Source organism: Phragmites australis, chromosome 13, assembly GCF_958298935.1.
Source record: "Phragmites australis chromosome 13, lpPhrAust1.1, whole genome shotgun sequence".
Taxonomy (NCBI): Eukaryota; Viridiplantae; Streptophyta; class Magnoliopsida; order Poales; family Poaceae; genus Phragmites; species Phragmites australis.
Genome location: NC_084933.1, coordinates 29,570,243 through 29,583,029, shown reverse-complemented (window position 1 = coordinate 29,583,029; position 12,787 = coordinate 29,570,243). Strand labels below are relative to the sequence as shown.

Sequence of the window (12,787 nt, the reverse complement as noted above, 5' to 3'; positions counted from 1 at the left end):
CGACTTAGCAGCCAGCGGGCATGCTCGAAATAGTTTTTGCGCAACACATGGTGGTCGCTGGTCGGCAAATGAAATAACGACCAGCATGGACGGTAGATGAAATACCGACCACCCCGGGGTTCTCTCATGACCGCTGGATAAGACTTGTGCGGCCGAGATTGGCGTGGGTGATTACAAACGGGTACCCTTTTCTTCTTGCTTCTTCCCGTCTTCCACTCGACAATTCGCTGAGCTCCGGCGATCCACAGCAATGCCGAATGGGAGGCGAATGCAAGGGCTTATTAGTGGGATCCATTCTTGCGAGCCAATCGGCCCATGAAGGCGGCAGCCGGTAGCGACAAGCATCTCCTCCGACGGCGGAGCAGAGCTTCAGGAGCAGCGTGGGACGGCACAAGAGCGTGAAGGGTAGTGGAGTGAATTTTTGTTGTACAAACGACAAACATGAGTGTCGGTGTAAGGTATATGGGGGTCCCTTACCAGGACGGACGTCAATGACCGGTTTTTGCGGGACCAGTTCTTTTTCTCTAAACAAGGTCCACCGCGTGACCACTCGACATCGCACGACTAGACACTGCCGACCCCCGCTGGATTTTCCGCTACCAGTCCCTACTAGTCGCGAGGCAGGTACCCGTCTAAACCAAACCACTCTCATTTAATGCTAATGCCCATGCAGCTTTCCTTTCCCAGGCGCACCCCACCGGCCCCAGGGCGACTGGGGCGGACGTAGAGCTTCCGTGTTCCCTCCCGTGGCATTAATTATTACAGGATGGGTTCACGAACGTCACCAAGGACGTGGCAGGCGCGCGTGGGCAACCGGTGATGGGACGGAGCAGGCTGGGCGACCCGGACTGATAAGTACAGAAGGAGCTGACGGATGGGATAGGCCTCGCAGTGCTCCATAGCTGGCGCGGCGCGTGCGTGCTCCGTAATGATAGCCTATTGTTAACCATTTAGATAGGGATGGATCAGTTGGATGGGCCCACTTGTAAGGATCCTTCCCCCTAGGCTATAAAGGGAGGAGAGTAGAGAAAAAATGGAGAACACACACAAAAAAAGAATACACAGAATGTAGGGCTATATTCCTAAGGAGGGTCTGAACCTGGATAATTCTCGGTGTTCTTGAGTTGCACATACACAAACAAATTCAGTAGGCACTCCCTGAACAAAGATCACGCACCCAACGTTCGATACACCCCGGAATTATTGTCAGGGATTTTCCCCCCGACAATGAGAAACGAAGCTTTGGTTGGTGTGTTATTCCGATGGTGATGGTGCGGTTGTCCATCATGTTCAAGCTAGCTGGGGCTTGGGGGTTCTCTGGGGTGCTGTTCCTTTCGTCGACTGTCCTTGTCGGCGGCCGACGTGCTGAACACAATCGAGGTGCGCATGATGAGCATCGTCGTCGTCATCCGATTCCTCAAGCCCACGAGCGGGTTCAAGATCTTGGCCCAGGGCATGCGCCACGGGCTCGCGGCGTGGGGTTTCTGGTGGTGCATGATCCGGTATTGCCGACGGATGGAAATTATGGCAGACATATGGCTCTCAAAGAGTGTAAAGTTGCCAGTTCGGGCCTTAGAAATCTGGCTCCTCCGCACTGTCTTTGCTCGTCCCGCTCTGCCCCACACCCGTCTCCTCCGTCAAATTGGTCTGTCATCGGCCAACCTCCCTCTAATCTCGGCAGCAGATAAATCCTCGCCGAAAAGCCACCACCCCCAACCCTGGAACCCTAACCACGGTGATCCTCATGTGTGCACACGTATTCATAGGGTTGTCTAATCGCATCTCCTAAATTTCAGACAATTAAAAATTAGGAAGTGTGTAGAAAAAAGATATATTTTCGCTGTAACTTAGAACGGCATTCGCTACTTCCACTTACCCAGCAGGAGGACAAATAATTGGCTGTCACACTCATCATTTTACTGTATGTTTGCAAAGTTGAACAACTAGTGGCACATGCTTAACTACCAGCCTACCGCTCGTCCTACACCATACAGAACAGCAAAATTAGCTGAGGAAGCTGTTCCGATCAACGCCATATTAGAGGGAGTGGTTGAAGTGGCTTGGCTCTTAATTTCAGCTGTAGCTCGCGTAAGTAGGAAGCAAAATTTCCGCTGTAGCGTCTTCCGATCGAACAAATAGGTTACTTTGAGGTTGTTTCATCGTCTTTGTTGCCCTTTAGACAGATTCCATGGTGCTGAAACTGCAAGTGTTATACACATAGTTTTCAGTCTGATTCGCATGCGATCCAACTTGATTACTTGAAAGTTAAGGTCTTAAGAACTGTTGTCATACTGAACCAAATCAAACTGAACGCTACCTACTCAACTACTCGCTCCAGATTCCAACTGTACTTGTGAAGCTGTGAAAAAACAGGAGAAGCCGCCATCTGAGGAAGAGGAGAAGCATGCGGTGGCCGATTCCGATATGCCCACGTTTGACTCGACCTACCCGACCGGCCCATGTCTCATGCCATCTGATCATATCATGAGAAAAATTAACGAGGCAGCAACCCATGTGCCGGCTTTCTCGGGAGAGCAGGAATCTTGCATTCCCCTGCTTTAAGCGTCTGCTCGCATATCAGCATCGATCAGGACCTTCTAATGACTGGTGCAGCTGTACCCTTTTCTTGCCATTGTTTCAACCCAAAGCAAAGCAAAGAACCTTATTGAACCTGAAACTCTGAAAGCTGCACATCTGATCTTCCCTGGAACACGTTTTGCCGCTGGGCATGAGTTGTGAACCATGTGGGGGATTGCTGGAAGCACGGGCCATTTTGTCATCATGTCAGAGGTAACCACACACTTATCCAGAACTAAAACATTGCTGTCTTTTAGTCTGAGGCGTTAGATGGTTGTAAAGGTGAATTGCGTCTTATCTGCTACTCAAATTACTCCTACTGGTTTTACCACTATTTCCCAACCGACAAAATCTGTTTTGTAGACTCGAGTCTGATTTGCCTCTGCAAATCAAGCTATTTATTAGGAATGGTCCAAAATTTTGTACCATCAGCTGAATGGAAATGAAATGTCCAACAAAAGAACATGTAACGTCAACTGAAAGCATAGCTGGAGGTTTGGCAGGAGCTGCCCATAAGTCAAACAAGTTGGCCATAGTCTGTGAGGGTGTACCACTACTACATATGATTGGTGTCCTCTAGTGTTTTGCAGGTGGATATGAAAAGAAACAAATAAGTGTTTGGCGCAGTGAAGATGAAGTTTGATGTGTCCTACGAATGGACTAAATTTAGAATAGTATTTAGCTCTAATTGTGCTCTACTTCAATGAATTGTTGAAGCAAAACTTCAGAAAACAAAAGTGGGTTCTATGGTTCAGTCTATAATTCTTAGGTTAGATTTTTTTTATTGAACTGGTTGAGAATCTCTACAGCAGACGGGTCACTGAAGAAAGCCACAGCAAGCCTATCAGAAGTTCAGGATTTACAACTCACATGAACTGAATATGAGCTGTTTCTTGCAATCAACTGATATTATCATCTCCAATGTTTATACTTACAAGCAAAGCATATTATCATTAGGTCTGGCTGAATCCCTTCAATATCACTTTAAAATGTAGCTGGTGATAATTTCCTATTTTTGCATACGTCTAATCAGTCTATCAGTTTCCATTTTTGGTCCAACCTCATGGAATGGAAACATACCAATATGGAGCATTGAGGTTCAAGCATTGATCATCCCAACCGTTCTTTAATAAAGACTACAGAAAAATCATATTGCAAAAGCTGAAGATTGTATGATGATTGAACAAGATACCAGAAAAATTGCTACTTACTCATGGTATCTAGACTCAAAAGTCTTTTGTCTTTTGAACTGAACCAAAAGTCCTTTTGTTACCGTTGTACAAACATTAACATCCATAACTATGCATGTAATCAAATGTACATCGCTCATTTCTTCTTCCCAAGTGTCACTGTAGTCTTCTGCACAGTGCACACCGCCACAGTTTTGAGACATGTGCGGAACCAATCAGAGCATGTGAAGAAGCATAGTACAGAGCAATATTTAACAGTGGTTAGAAACACATCAGCAACTCGGTTTTGGGTGCGAAGACTGGCAAAAGGGAGGAACAGAGAACACGCTCCTATGATTACTTCTTCAGCGACCTGTCCTCTCTGCTTTTCTGTCGGTTCCTACCGGCAGGTGGTTTTTACCTGCCTTTGCTTGGCTTATTCACTCCGTTCTTCTTCCTGTCTATCCTCGCAGTAAGTGTTACTACACATCAAAGAAATTTCCAATTTGCATTGCAGATCGAAATAGCCTCCTGTTTTGCTCTGTTCCCTTGAGTTCAAAGCATTGTGTTCTTCCGGGGTCTGGCTCGGCACGGCCGGCGTTTAGCGTAAGCGGCAACGCTCCAACTACCACTCCAACCAGTGGTGCCTAAAGAAGGAAACGGAGATTAGTTAATACTCAATCAGCAGCGGCGGAGGGGAAAAGAGAAGAAAGACCGAAAGACGCCACCTAATTGCAACCTAAACGTCGCTTTTTTGTAGGTTTTGCGTCAGGAAATTAATTTAATCCCATGAGCTAGCTAGCTGTTAGCCAGTAATCATGACGAGCAATGTGGATATGGCATCTTAGACAATGCAAAATACGATGAAAAGGGGAAGGAGAAAATTAGTGGTGCATGCCATTCTTACGGTCATACTATGAGTTATATTATTCAATTGGTGTCTATGTATACGTTTCACCGAACGGTCAGTACGTCGCGCAAAGCTTAACAAATGTTCAGATTCCAGCGCTGACAAGAACAGTTCAAACTTCAAATTATACGATCCATTTGAAAGTTGTATAAAGAAAAGAAAATGAGAAATGGTACTGAAAAAAGATTGACCAAACTGCTGGCCTACTCCTTCTAGGAGTTGTTGTACACAACAGGCTGGTACGTAGTTCAGACGCAGTAATCACTAACGAGAGCACGACCGGTGAGCGTGACACCAAGCTACGTAGGTGTTGCAAGGAGAATGTATCGAGAACCTGCGTAGGTTTTGTTCTGTAATCTATACCCTGATGAAGCATTGGAGATGGACCGTTGACTATCAATCAGTTGGGACACTTGCGCAAACAGTCCTTGATAATTGTAGCAGATTCAACTCGATCTGTACAGGTCGAGTTCTCATTTCTTCAAGTAAGCTCGGAGGTCGCTTGCACCGTCGGTTTCGCTCATTTTTCAGATGACGAGCAACTGTCCTGTACTGCCCGTTTTTGCAGCAGTTTCTTGCAAGAGATTCACATCCACTCGTACTGGTTCTGAAATGATTTTTTTTTTAAACTATAGTTCTGAAATGAATGGAACGACAGTTTTCTGCCCATGAACTTAGGGCCCTTTTGGAACACACGATTTTCAAAACGTAGGAATAAGAAAAATACAGAATTAAAGTTGCATAGCATCTTGATTCCTATGGAATAAAAAACCACAGGAATACTCATACAAAGTATTTGAATGCTTCACAGGAAAAGTATAGGAAATTTAGGAGTTCGATGTTCATTAGCAAGAGAGAAATGAGAGAAAATGCATTGGAACTTTCAAAGGAATTAGAAACATGAGGTTAGAGCTTAGGCTAGAATTCCTCCAAAATATGGAGGAAATCTTCCTATCCTATGAAATTCCTTTGCACCAATCCTATCATACAAAGAGCACTTATAGGATTTTTTTTCTTTGGATTTGATTCCTCCATTTTTCTTCCACGGTTCCATTGTTCTAAGGCTATCTCTAACAAAGGAGGTTTCCACTGCTGCAGTGACAAGAACACTGTAGTACTCGAGTTTTGTCTCTCTGTATCCAGTGCTACAGTATTTAGGAGAGAGAATCTGATACTCCAAATTTGCGGAAACATTGTAGCAGCTGTAATACTGTTTATAGAGGATGACTGTGGGTTCGGACGGAGGAGAAGAGTAGTAAAAGGTAAGAAATAGGGTAGTTGTTGAAGATAGAAAAATAAAGAGTACTATAATAGTATAAGAGAATACTGTAATAGTATTATAAGCAGGCCCGTCAACTAGCAGGGGTAAGGTGGGCACTCGCACAGGGCCCCCAAATAATTAGAGCCTCCAAATCCTAATTAACTTGCTTAAGTATATATTTAATCAGAGATAAAAATAAAAGCCCAACAAGCCAGCAACCAATACGTCAACAACCGATCGTGTTCTGCCTGTTCATCTCCCAGATCGCGCAGTGCCCTGCCGCCGCACCTGCTGAGTGCCGACGCACCCTGCGTCCCTGCCGGCTGCCGCTGGCGTCACGCGAGAGCAACAACACGGCGCGAAGAAACCCACAGCGCTGTGGAGTCCGGCCGATCCCGTCGGATCGAAGGCTCGAAGCAAGCCATTCACGACTTCATGTTAGATCGGGGACCTCTGGAAGCCATAGCCATGCAAGCCACTCTAATCAGGTTGTTTTGTTGCTTTTCATTGCCTATACATAGAGTCTAAATTAACTATAGTTTGGTTCATGAATTTCTAATACTACTGGTTACTGCTATTCTTTCTTGTATTTGTGCATTTGAATGTCATTTTTATTTTCTTCAATCATTCCATGTCTTATGAAAGTAGGGATAGAAAATTTGAATCTGAAGGCTAAATTGAGGGTCTGATTCAGAAGTTTGGCACAGGGCCCCCAATTTCTGCGGGACGGTCCTGATTATAAGAGATAAATTTTTAAAGTATCTGTTAGAAATAATTTAAAAAGGGTTAACTCGTTTCTTTCTCCAAGGAAGAAGAAGTCACCCTCTCGTTGCAACTGGCTCCTTTCAGTTTCAGACAGGGAATCTGGCAGACAGCCTCGTCCGGGCTTCCAGCGAGCATTCAAGCCGATAGCCGGGCAGAGTATAAACTATAGCAATAGATCGGGGGAATGAAATTTTATAAGACTCTTCATTAAAATCCTAAAAAAACCCTCTTATAAGTGTGTTTAGTCTCGGATGTCGTATATGAAAGAGAATGTCTGCTGAGGGAGGTGTTTAGAAGGACTCCAATCGGCAAATTTGAGATGAGGAAATTGGCAAGACATGGTGAATGACACGCAGATCATGCTACAGGCGCCGCACCAGAAATCCAGAATTACCAGTATACATCCGCCAACCGTACGCTGGCATGGGCTTTGCACGTGAATGCCGTCAGCTGTAAAGGGACAAGGCAAGCGACAAGGAAACTTTGTGGCAGTTTCAAAAGGGTATGCATGCTAGCAGAAACCCAAACAGTCGACAGTGATTAGTTTAGTACGATGGACACTCTCTGTAATCCCGTAAACGTTAAAAGGTCGTGACGTGGTAAAATTCTGCGTGTCTGAAAGTTGGGAATGCATGGAGCCACGCAGGATCTACTTGAGCGTGCCAGACACCGTCCCCTGTCCAGGATGGTTGAATCGCTTTAAGTTTTGTCATCTGGTACTACGTACGTACGTACGTACTCCACAGAAAATTATTGTGTGCGCCGGTTCGGCCACAGAACGTACAACAACACGTAGGGCGGGGATGTTTCGTTGCAGCGCAGCGTTGGTTCGTGCGTCGCTCCAGGAGAGCTCAGCAGCTGCCACCGCATAACGCGCATTGATCACAGCACCGACCGACTACCGCCTGCTCATTTCTACTCGATCTTGGTTAGATCAGCTCATGTATTTACTCCATTAACCAAAGCTGGTAACAGTAAACCAGTAACGACAAACATGCAGTAACAAGTTTTGACAGAACCGAGCTGCGTTGCTCTGACAGGGAGTATATTATTACATACTTCCTACGTTTCAGATTTCAATCGTCGGGAACACGGGAAGGGCGCCGGCAAGGTTCCGGGCGGGGTTTGATTCGAGGGGGTGGAGGAGGCTTCGGGGAGGTTGGTCGGTTCGACGGAGGAGACGGGTGTAGAGCAAGTTGATGAGGTAGCGAGTCACTATTGGTCGTGAGTGACGGTAGATAATCGATGGGCTAGAGTGAAACGAGGAGCGTGAATCGGTCAGGTTAGTACGGTGAGAGTGATGGAGGCAGTGTTACAGACAGCTAAGTACAACGAAGACAGCTAGTTGCTCATCTAACAGCTCACAGTCATCGTAGAAGATTTTGTAAAAATAAGCCACTGAAGAATAACATTTGCCATATTATTAAGCTAACAAAAGTGAACGGCCCAATTTTTTAAGACGAGGAGTTGTGCACGAAAACGTGTTTGACTGCCGGTGCGCACTGCCTAACGGCCGAAATTTTGCGACCCTTTCCAATTCCACCGTCGCGCCCACCTACATGGTGTCCTTTTCCCTCCGAGCTCTTCTCGCACCAGACCGGCTCTGTCTGTCCCTCCCCTGCGCCGCCCGCCGCGCGCTGCCAATTTTTGCCAAGTTCCCAGGGGATCCACCACTAGCCGCTGCCGCGCACCTAATAATTGCATCGCCTAGTTACCTTACCGCTACTGGTCGTGGTATTCGCGACGAGTGAACACAGGCGCGCTTATATTACCACCTCCCACCGCCGCCTACTGCTACTGCCCGGAGCTTAGCGCGTGAGCTGTGAGGCCAGCGGGGAGGGACAGAGGGAGATCCCGTGGTCTTCTCGCGGCGGCGGCAGCATGAAGCTCCCGCTGCTGCGGGCGCTGTGGCCGGGCCTGGCTCCCGCGGCGGGACCGACCGACGCCGCGCCCGAGCCGGCCAAGCCCTCGCTGCCCGCTGCTTGGCTGCTGCTCCACGCGCTCTTCTGCGCCACCTCCATGGCCGTCGGCTTCCGCTTCTCCCGCCTCATCGTCTACCTCCTCTTCCTCCCGACCCCGCCCATCAACCCCGCCGCGAACCTCGTATCCCTCGTCTCCCCGCCCGTCATGTTCGCCTCCACCAACGCCACCGCGACGATCACCACCACCACCACGACCACCACTACCGTCACGACCACCACCACCGTAGCCGCCGAGATCGGGACTCACGCTCACGTCCACCATGGCCCGGTGTTCGTGGGGCGCCACCCCATCCGCGTCCGCCCATGGCCCCACCCGGACCCCAACGAGCTACTCAAAGCCCACCGCATCCTCGCCGCCGTCCAGAACGCACAGCGCAGCAGCCGCCACCGCGGCGCTGGGCCAGCAAGACCCGTCATTGCAATCACCCCGACCATCACCTCGGCGCTACAGGTCCCCTCCCTGACGTCCCTGGCGCACACGCTCCGCCTGGTCGATGGCCAGCTCATGTGGATCGTCGTCGAGCCTGGCCACCGCACCGACGCCGTCGCCGCCGTGCTCTCCCGCTCCAACCTCGACTTTCTCCACATCACCGGCCCCAGCGACTCCACCGCGCGCCTGCGAGTGCACGCCCTCAGGTAGGCATGCTCGAACCACGAGCTGAGATCTCAACACTCACCGCTCATCACCTCTCGCTAATTAATTAACGCGAGTCACCTTCCCATAATTTAGATCTCTCTCAACATCTCTCCAAATGCACAGGGAGATACGGAAGAAGCGGATGGACGGCGTCGTGGTGTTCGCCGACGAGAGCAGCATCCTCCGGACGGAGCTGTTCGACGAGGCGCAGAAGGTGAATTCCGTGGGCGCCGTGCCCGTCGGCATCCTGGGCGAGGACGACGGGACCAGCGAGTCGTTCCTCCAGGCGCCGTCGTGCGACGCGGCGGGGAAGCTGTTGGGCTACCACGTGTCGGAGGAGACCGTACTGCCAGCGAACCGGAGCGACATGCTGCTGTCGAGCAGGCTGGAGTGGGCCGGGTTCGTGGTGGACGCGCGTGCGCTGTGGGAGGACGCAAAGGAGCGTCCCGAGTGGGTGCGCGATCTCGACACCATCGACGACGCCGACGCGCACATCGCCAGCCCGCTCGCGCTGGTCACCGACGCCGGCCGCGTCGAGCCGCTCGCCAACTGCGCCCAGGCGGCGCTCGCGTGGTCGCTCCGGTCGGACAGTCTACACGAGGTCAAATTCCCACACGAGTAAGTTCGCCGGAGTCCCTGCCTGTTAGTTTGGAGTTTGAATTTTACTACTAGTCGCAAATAATATTACTACTAGTTGCAAATGGCATTGCCACGTGATAATTAGTTAATTACCCGCTCTGGTTGTATGCTTAGATCTAAGATTTTATTTCGTGGTGCGACACTAGGTACGTTTAGTTGCGCAAATTATGGTTGCGGTGATGGTCATGGTGTTCCTAATGTTTGGTGGGGTGTGGGGCCTGTACTTGGAAGCAATGAGATCGAAAGCGATTCCAATTCGTCTAGGACTTGATCACATGCCGACCATGCATAACAGGGAATTTTTTAAGAACACTGTCATGGACTACAATTATGCTATTAGCACTGTCACAGAATACTCTTCCTGTACCGATTGTGATTTGTGATCTGCCTATCTCAGTCTCCGCTGCCTGACCGGTGGCTGAAATGGTTGTGTCGGTCTCTGTTTCTTTCGTCTTCTTCTCTTTTCCCCATAGCATAGCATTAGAACTGTATCATTCCTTAATTCCTGCCATGATATTAGAATTATCTTAATGTCACTGCAACAATGTCTAATAAATATGCAACATGAACCTTTTATTTTTTCTTATAAAAAGTACTGTTTTCCCTCAAACCGTTTACTGATCTTTGTGGTGTAAGTTGTTTAATCAGAAAGGGGCTATATTATTGCATTCACGTTACTTTCTCCAAAAGGCTCTGTATTTGCTCCACTTGCCCACCTAATCTAGTTGTCCTATGCCTTTGTGTCAAAAGCTGAGCTAGGTCATTCTAAATATTCGTACCTATCACTTCAATTAACATATATTTCCATCACTGATGAAACTTCTTTAGACCAATCAGTAATATGAAATATCTTGTATCTGCAGAACTTTTTTTATGTACTATTTTCAATATGAAATGCACGTCATTGTTACTTTAGCCTTTGTTTTTTAAGTTGATTGGAGGTACACAAAAATTCAGATTTGAAGATTTTGTTCAGTGCGTGCCTAATAAAATTAACGATCAAATTAAAAGAGAGCAAATCTAAATATCATGATTTCAGCTCTTCTCCGCATGTATTATCACTGTTTTGTATAAACTAAATCGATGTTTCATTATGTGATATTTTTGCGCAGATGGAAAATCGATCCTCCTCTGCTGAATACTGGTTCCCGTCAGCAAACTGTTAAACAAGAGACCCCACTCAAGAGAACTACTCTAGCAAACACTGAAGATCAGCACTAGAGGACATTTTTTGTGGACAGTAGAAGTCAGAGCAAATCAGGCAGCTGTTGCTCCCAAGATTTGTCAAAATTCTCCAGTCCTAAACTGATGAATCTATGCCTCGTCGGTGCCAAGCGCTGTCAAGCAACGTAAGCCAGCTCAGCTCATTTCTTTGGACTCTTCAAAGGAGAAAGCCACCAACAATACATGTAATCTTTGGATCCTTCTAAATCACCTTGTATCACTGTGTAAAATAGATAAATTTTAATTATTTGTACCACCCATCACTTCTCAGTAGATAGTATTTTAGGCATATTGTTTTCGTGTAAAATAGATCAGAGCAGAGAGTTGCAAAATTGATGTGGTCTGGGAGTTGAAGGATTGGTTGTACACTTGTATGGAAATAATAACGAAACAGTTTTCACTTTATTTTTCTATAGACTTTGTTTATATGTGTATAGACTTTAATGGCTGCTGGTGTTCAAATTTTTTATTGTTGCTGGTGGTCAAAAACTGGTCATGGTGTTTCTAACTTTGAAAATAGGTTGTCATCTACACGTCCCTGAAACTGTTACGCTGCATTTTCTTCTCTCTTCGTTTCGGAATAGTTTGAGCATGATTTAGAAGGGGATGGCTGATCAGTTACTACAGCAGCAGCACTTCAACTCTATGTACTAGCTGTTTGGGTTTCTGCTAGCTGCCAGAGAATTTCCTTGTCGCTTGCCTTGGCCTTTGCAGCTGATGGCATTCACGTGCAAGCCAATACCGTTGTAGTAGCATGACCTGCATGCCATTTTGCATGCATTGTTAATTTCCTTATAGCAGTACCATTTCTCCCATTTGAGTTGAACAAGCATCCGATTTATTATAGCTCATACTCTTCAGGCTTAAATGCTGGCTGGAAACCTGGACGAGGCTGTCTGTCAGATTCCCTGTCTGAAAGAAGTCGTTCATTTCAGAACTAGTACGAGTGGATGAATCTCTTGCAAGGAACTGATGGAAAATGTGCAGTACAGGACAGTAGCTCATCAGCTGAAGAAAAACGACCAATCAACAATGCAGATCGAGTTGAAGAAACGAGAACTCGACCTGTACAGATCGAGTTGAATCCGCTACAGTTATCAAGGACTGTTTCGGCCCCACGCCCGATCTGATTGATAGTCAACGGTCTAGCACTCTGGCTACAAATGGACGAAAAAAAAGCAAAGCTGAATCAAGAACCGGCATCAGCTAGTGAAATGCAGAGATGACATAAACAGGTTTCAGTCTGTCAGATACATTCTCCTTGCATCACCTACCCAGCTGAGTCTGACGCTTACCGGTCGGCTTTCGTTGATGAGTACTGCTGAACAACCAGTCCGTATAACAAACAATCGTGGTAGGAGTAGACCAGCAGACTGAGTATTCATAATTCAGTACCATTTTGATCTCATTTTTCTTTCCTTAATAATTATGAAATGGAGTGTATATTTGAACAGTTCTTTTCGGCGTGGAAGTCTGAACATTTGCTCCTAACTTTGGAAACAGCTCGTCAGCTACAGGACCATTTTGATCTCATTTTTCTTTCCTTAATAATTATGAAATGGAGTGTATATTTGAACAGTTCTTTTCGGCGTGGAAGTCTGAACATTTGCTCCTAACTTTGGA

At 47.1% G+C, this 12,787-nt stretch overlaps 1 protein-coding gene across 1 annotated transcript; it reads left to right on the top strand.

Moving 5' to 3' along the window:
• The first annotated feature begins 8,298 nt into the window (after window positions 1–8,298).
• Window positions 8,299–11,569, top strand: LOC133888071 (probable glucuronosyltransferase Os04g0650300). Its single transcript, XM_062328179.1, has 3 exons — window positions 8,299–9,300; window positions 9,425–9,919; window positions 11,053–11,569. The coding sequence occupies exons 1-3, from the start codon at window positions 8,564–8,566 to the stop codon at window positions 11,159–11,161; spliced, it is 1,341 nt and encodes a 446-aa protein (XP_062184163.1). The 5' UTR covers window positions 8,299–8,563; the 3' UTR covers window positions 11,162–11,569.
• Window positions 11,570–12,787: the final 1,218 nt, after the last annotated feature.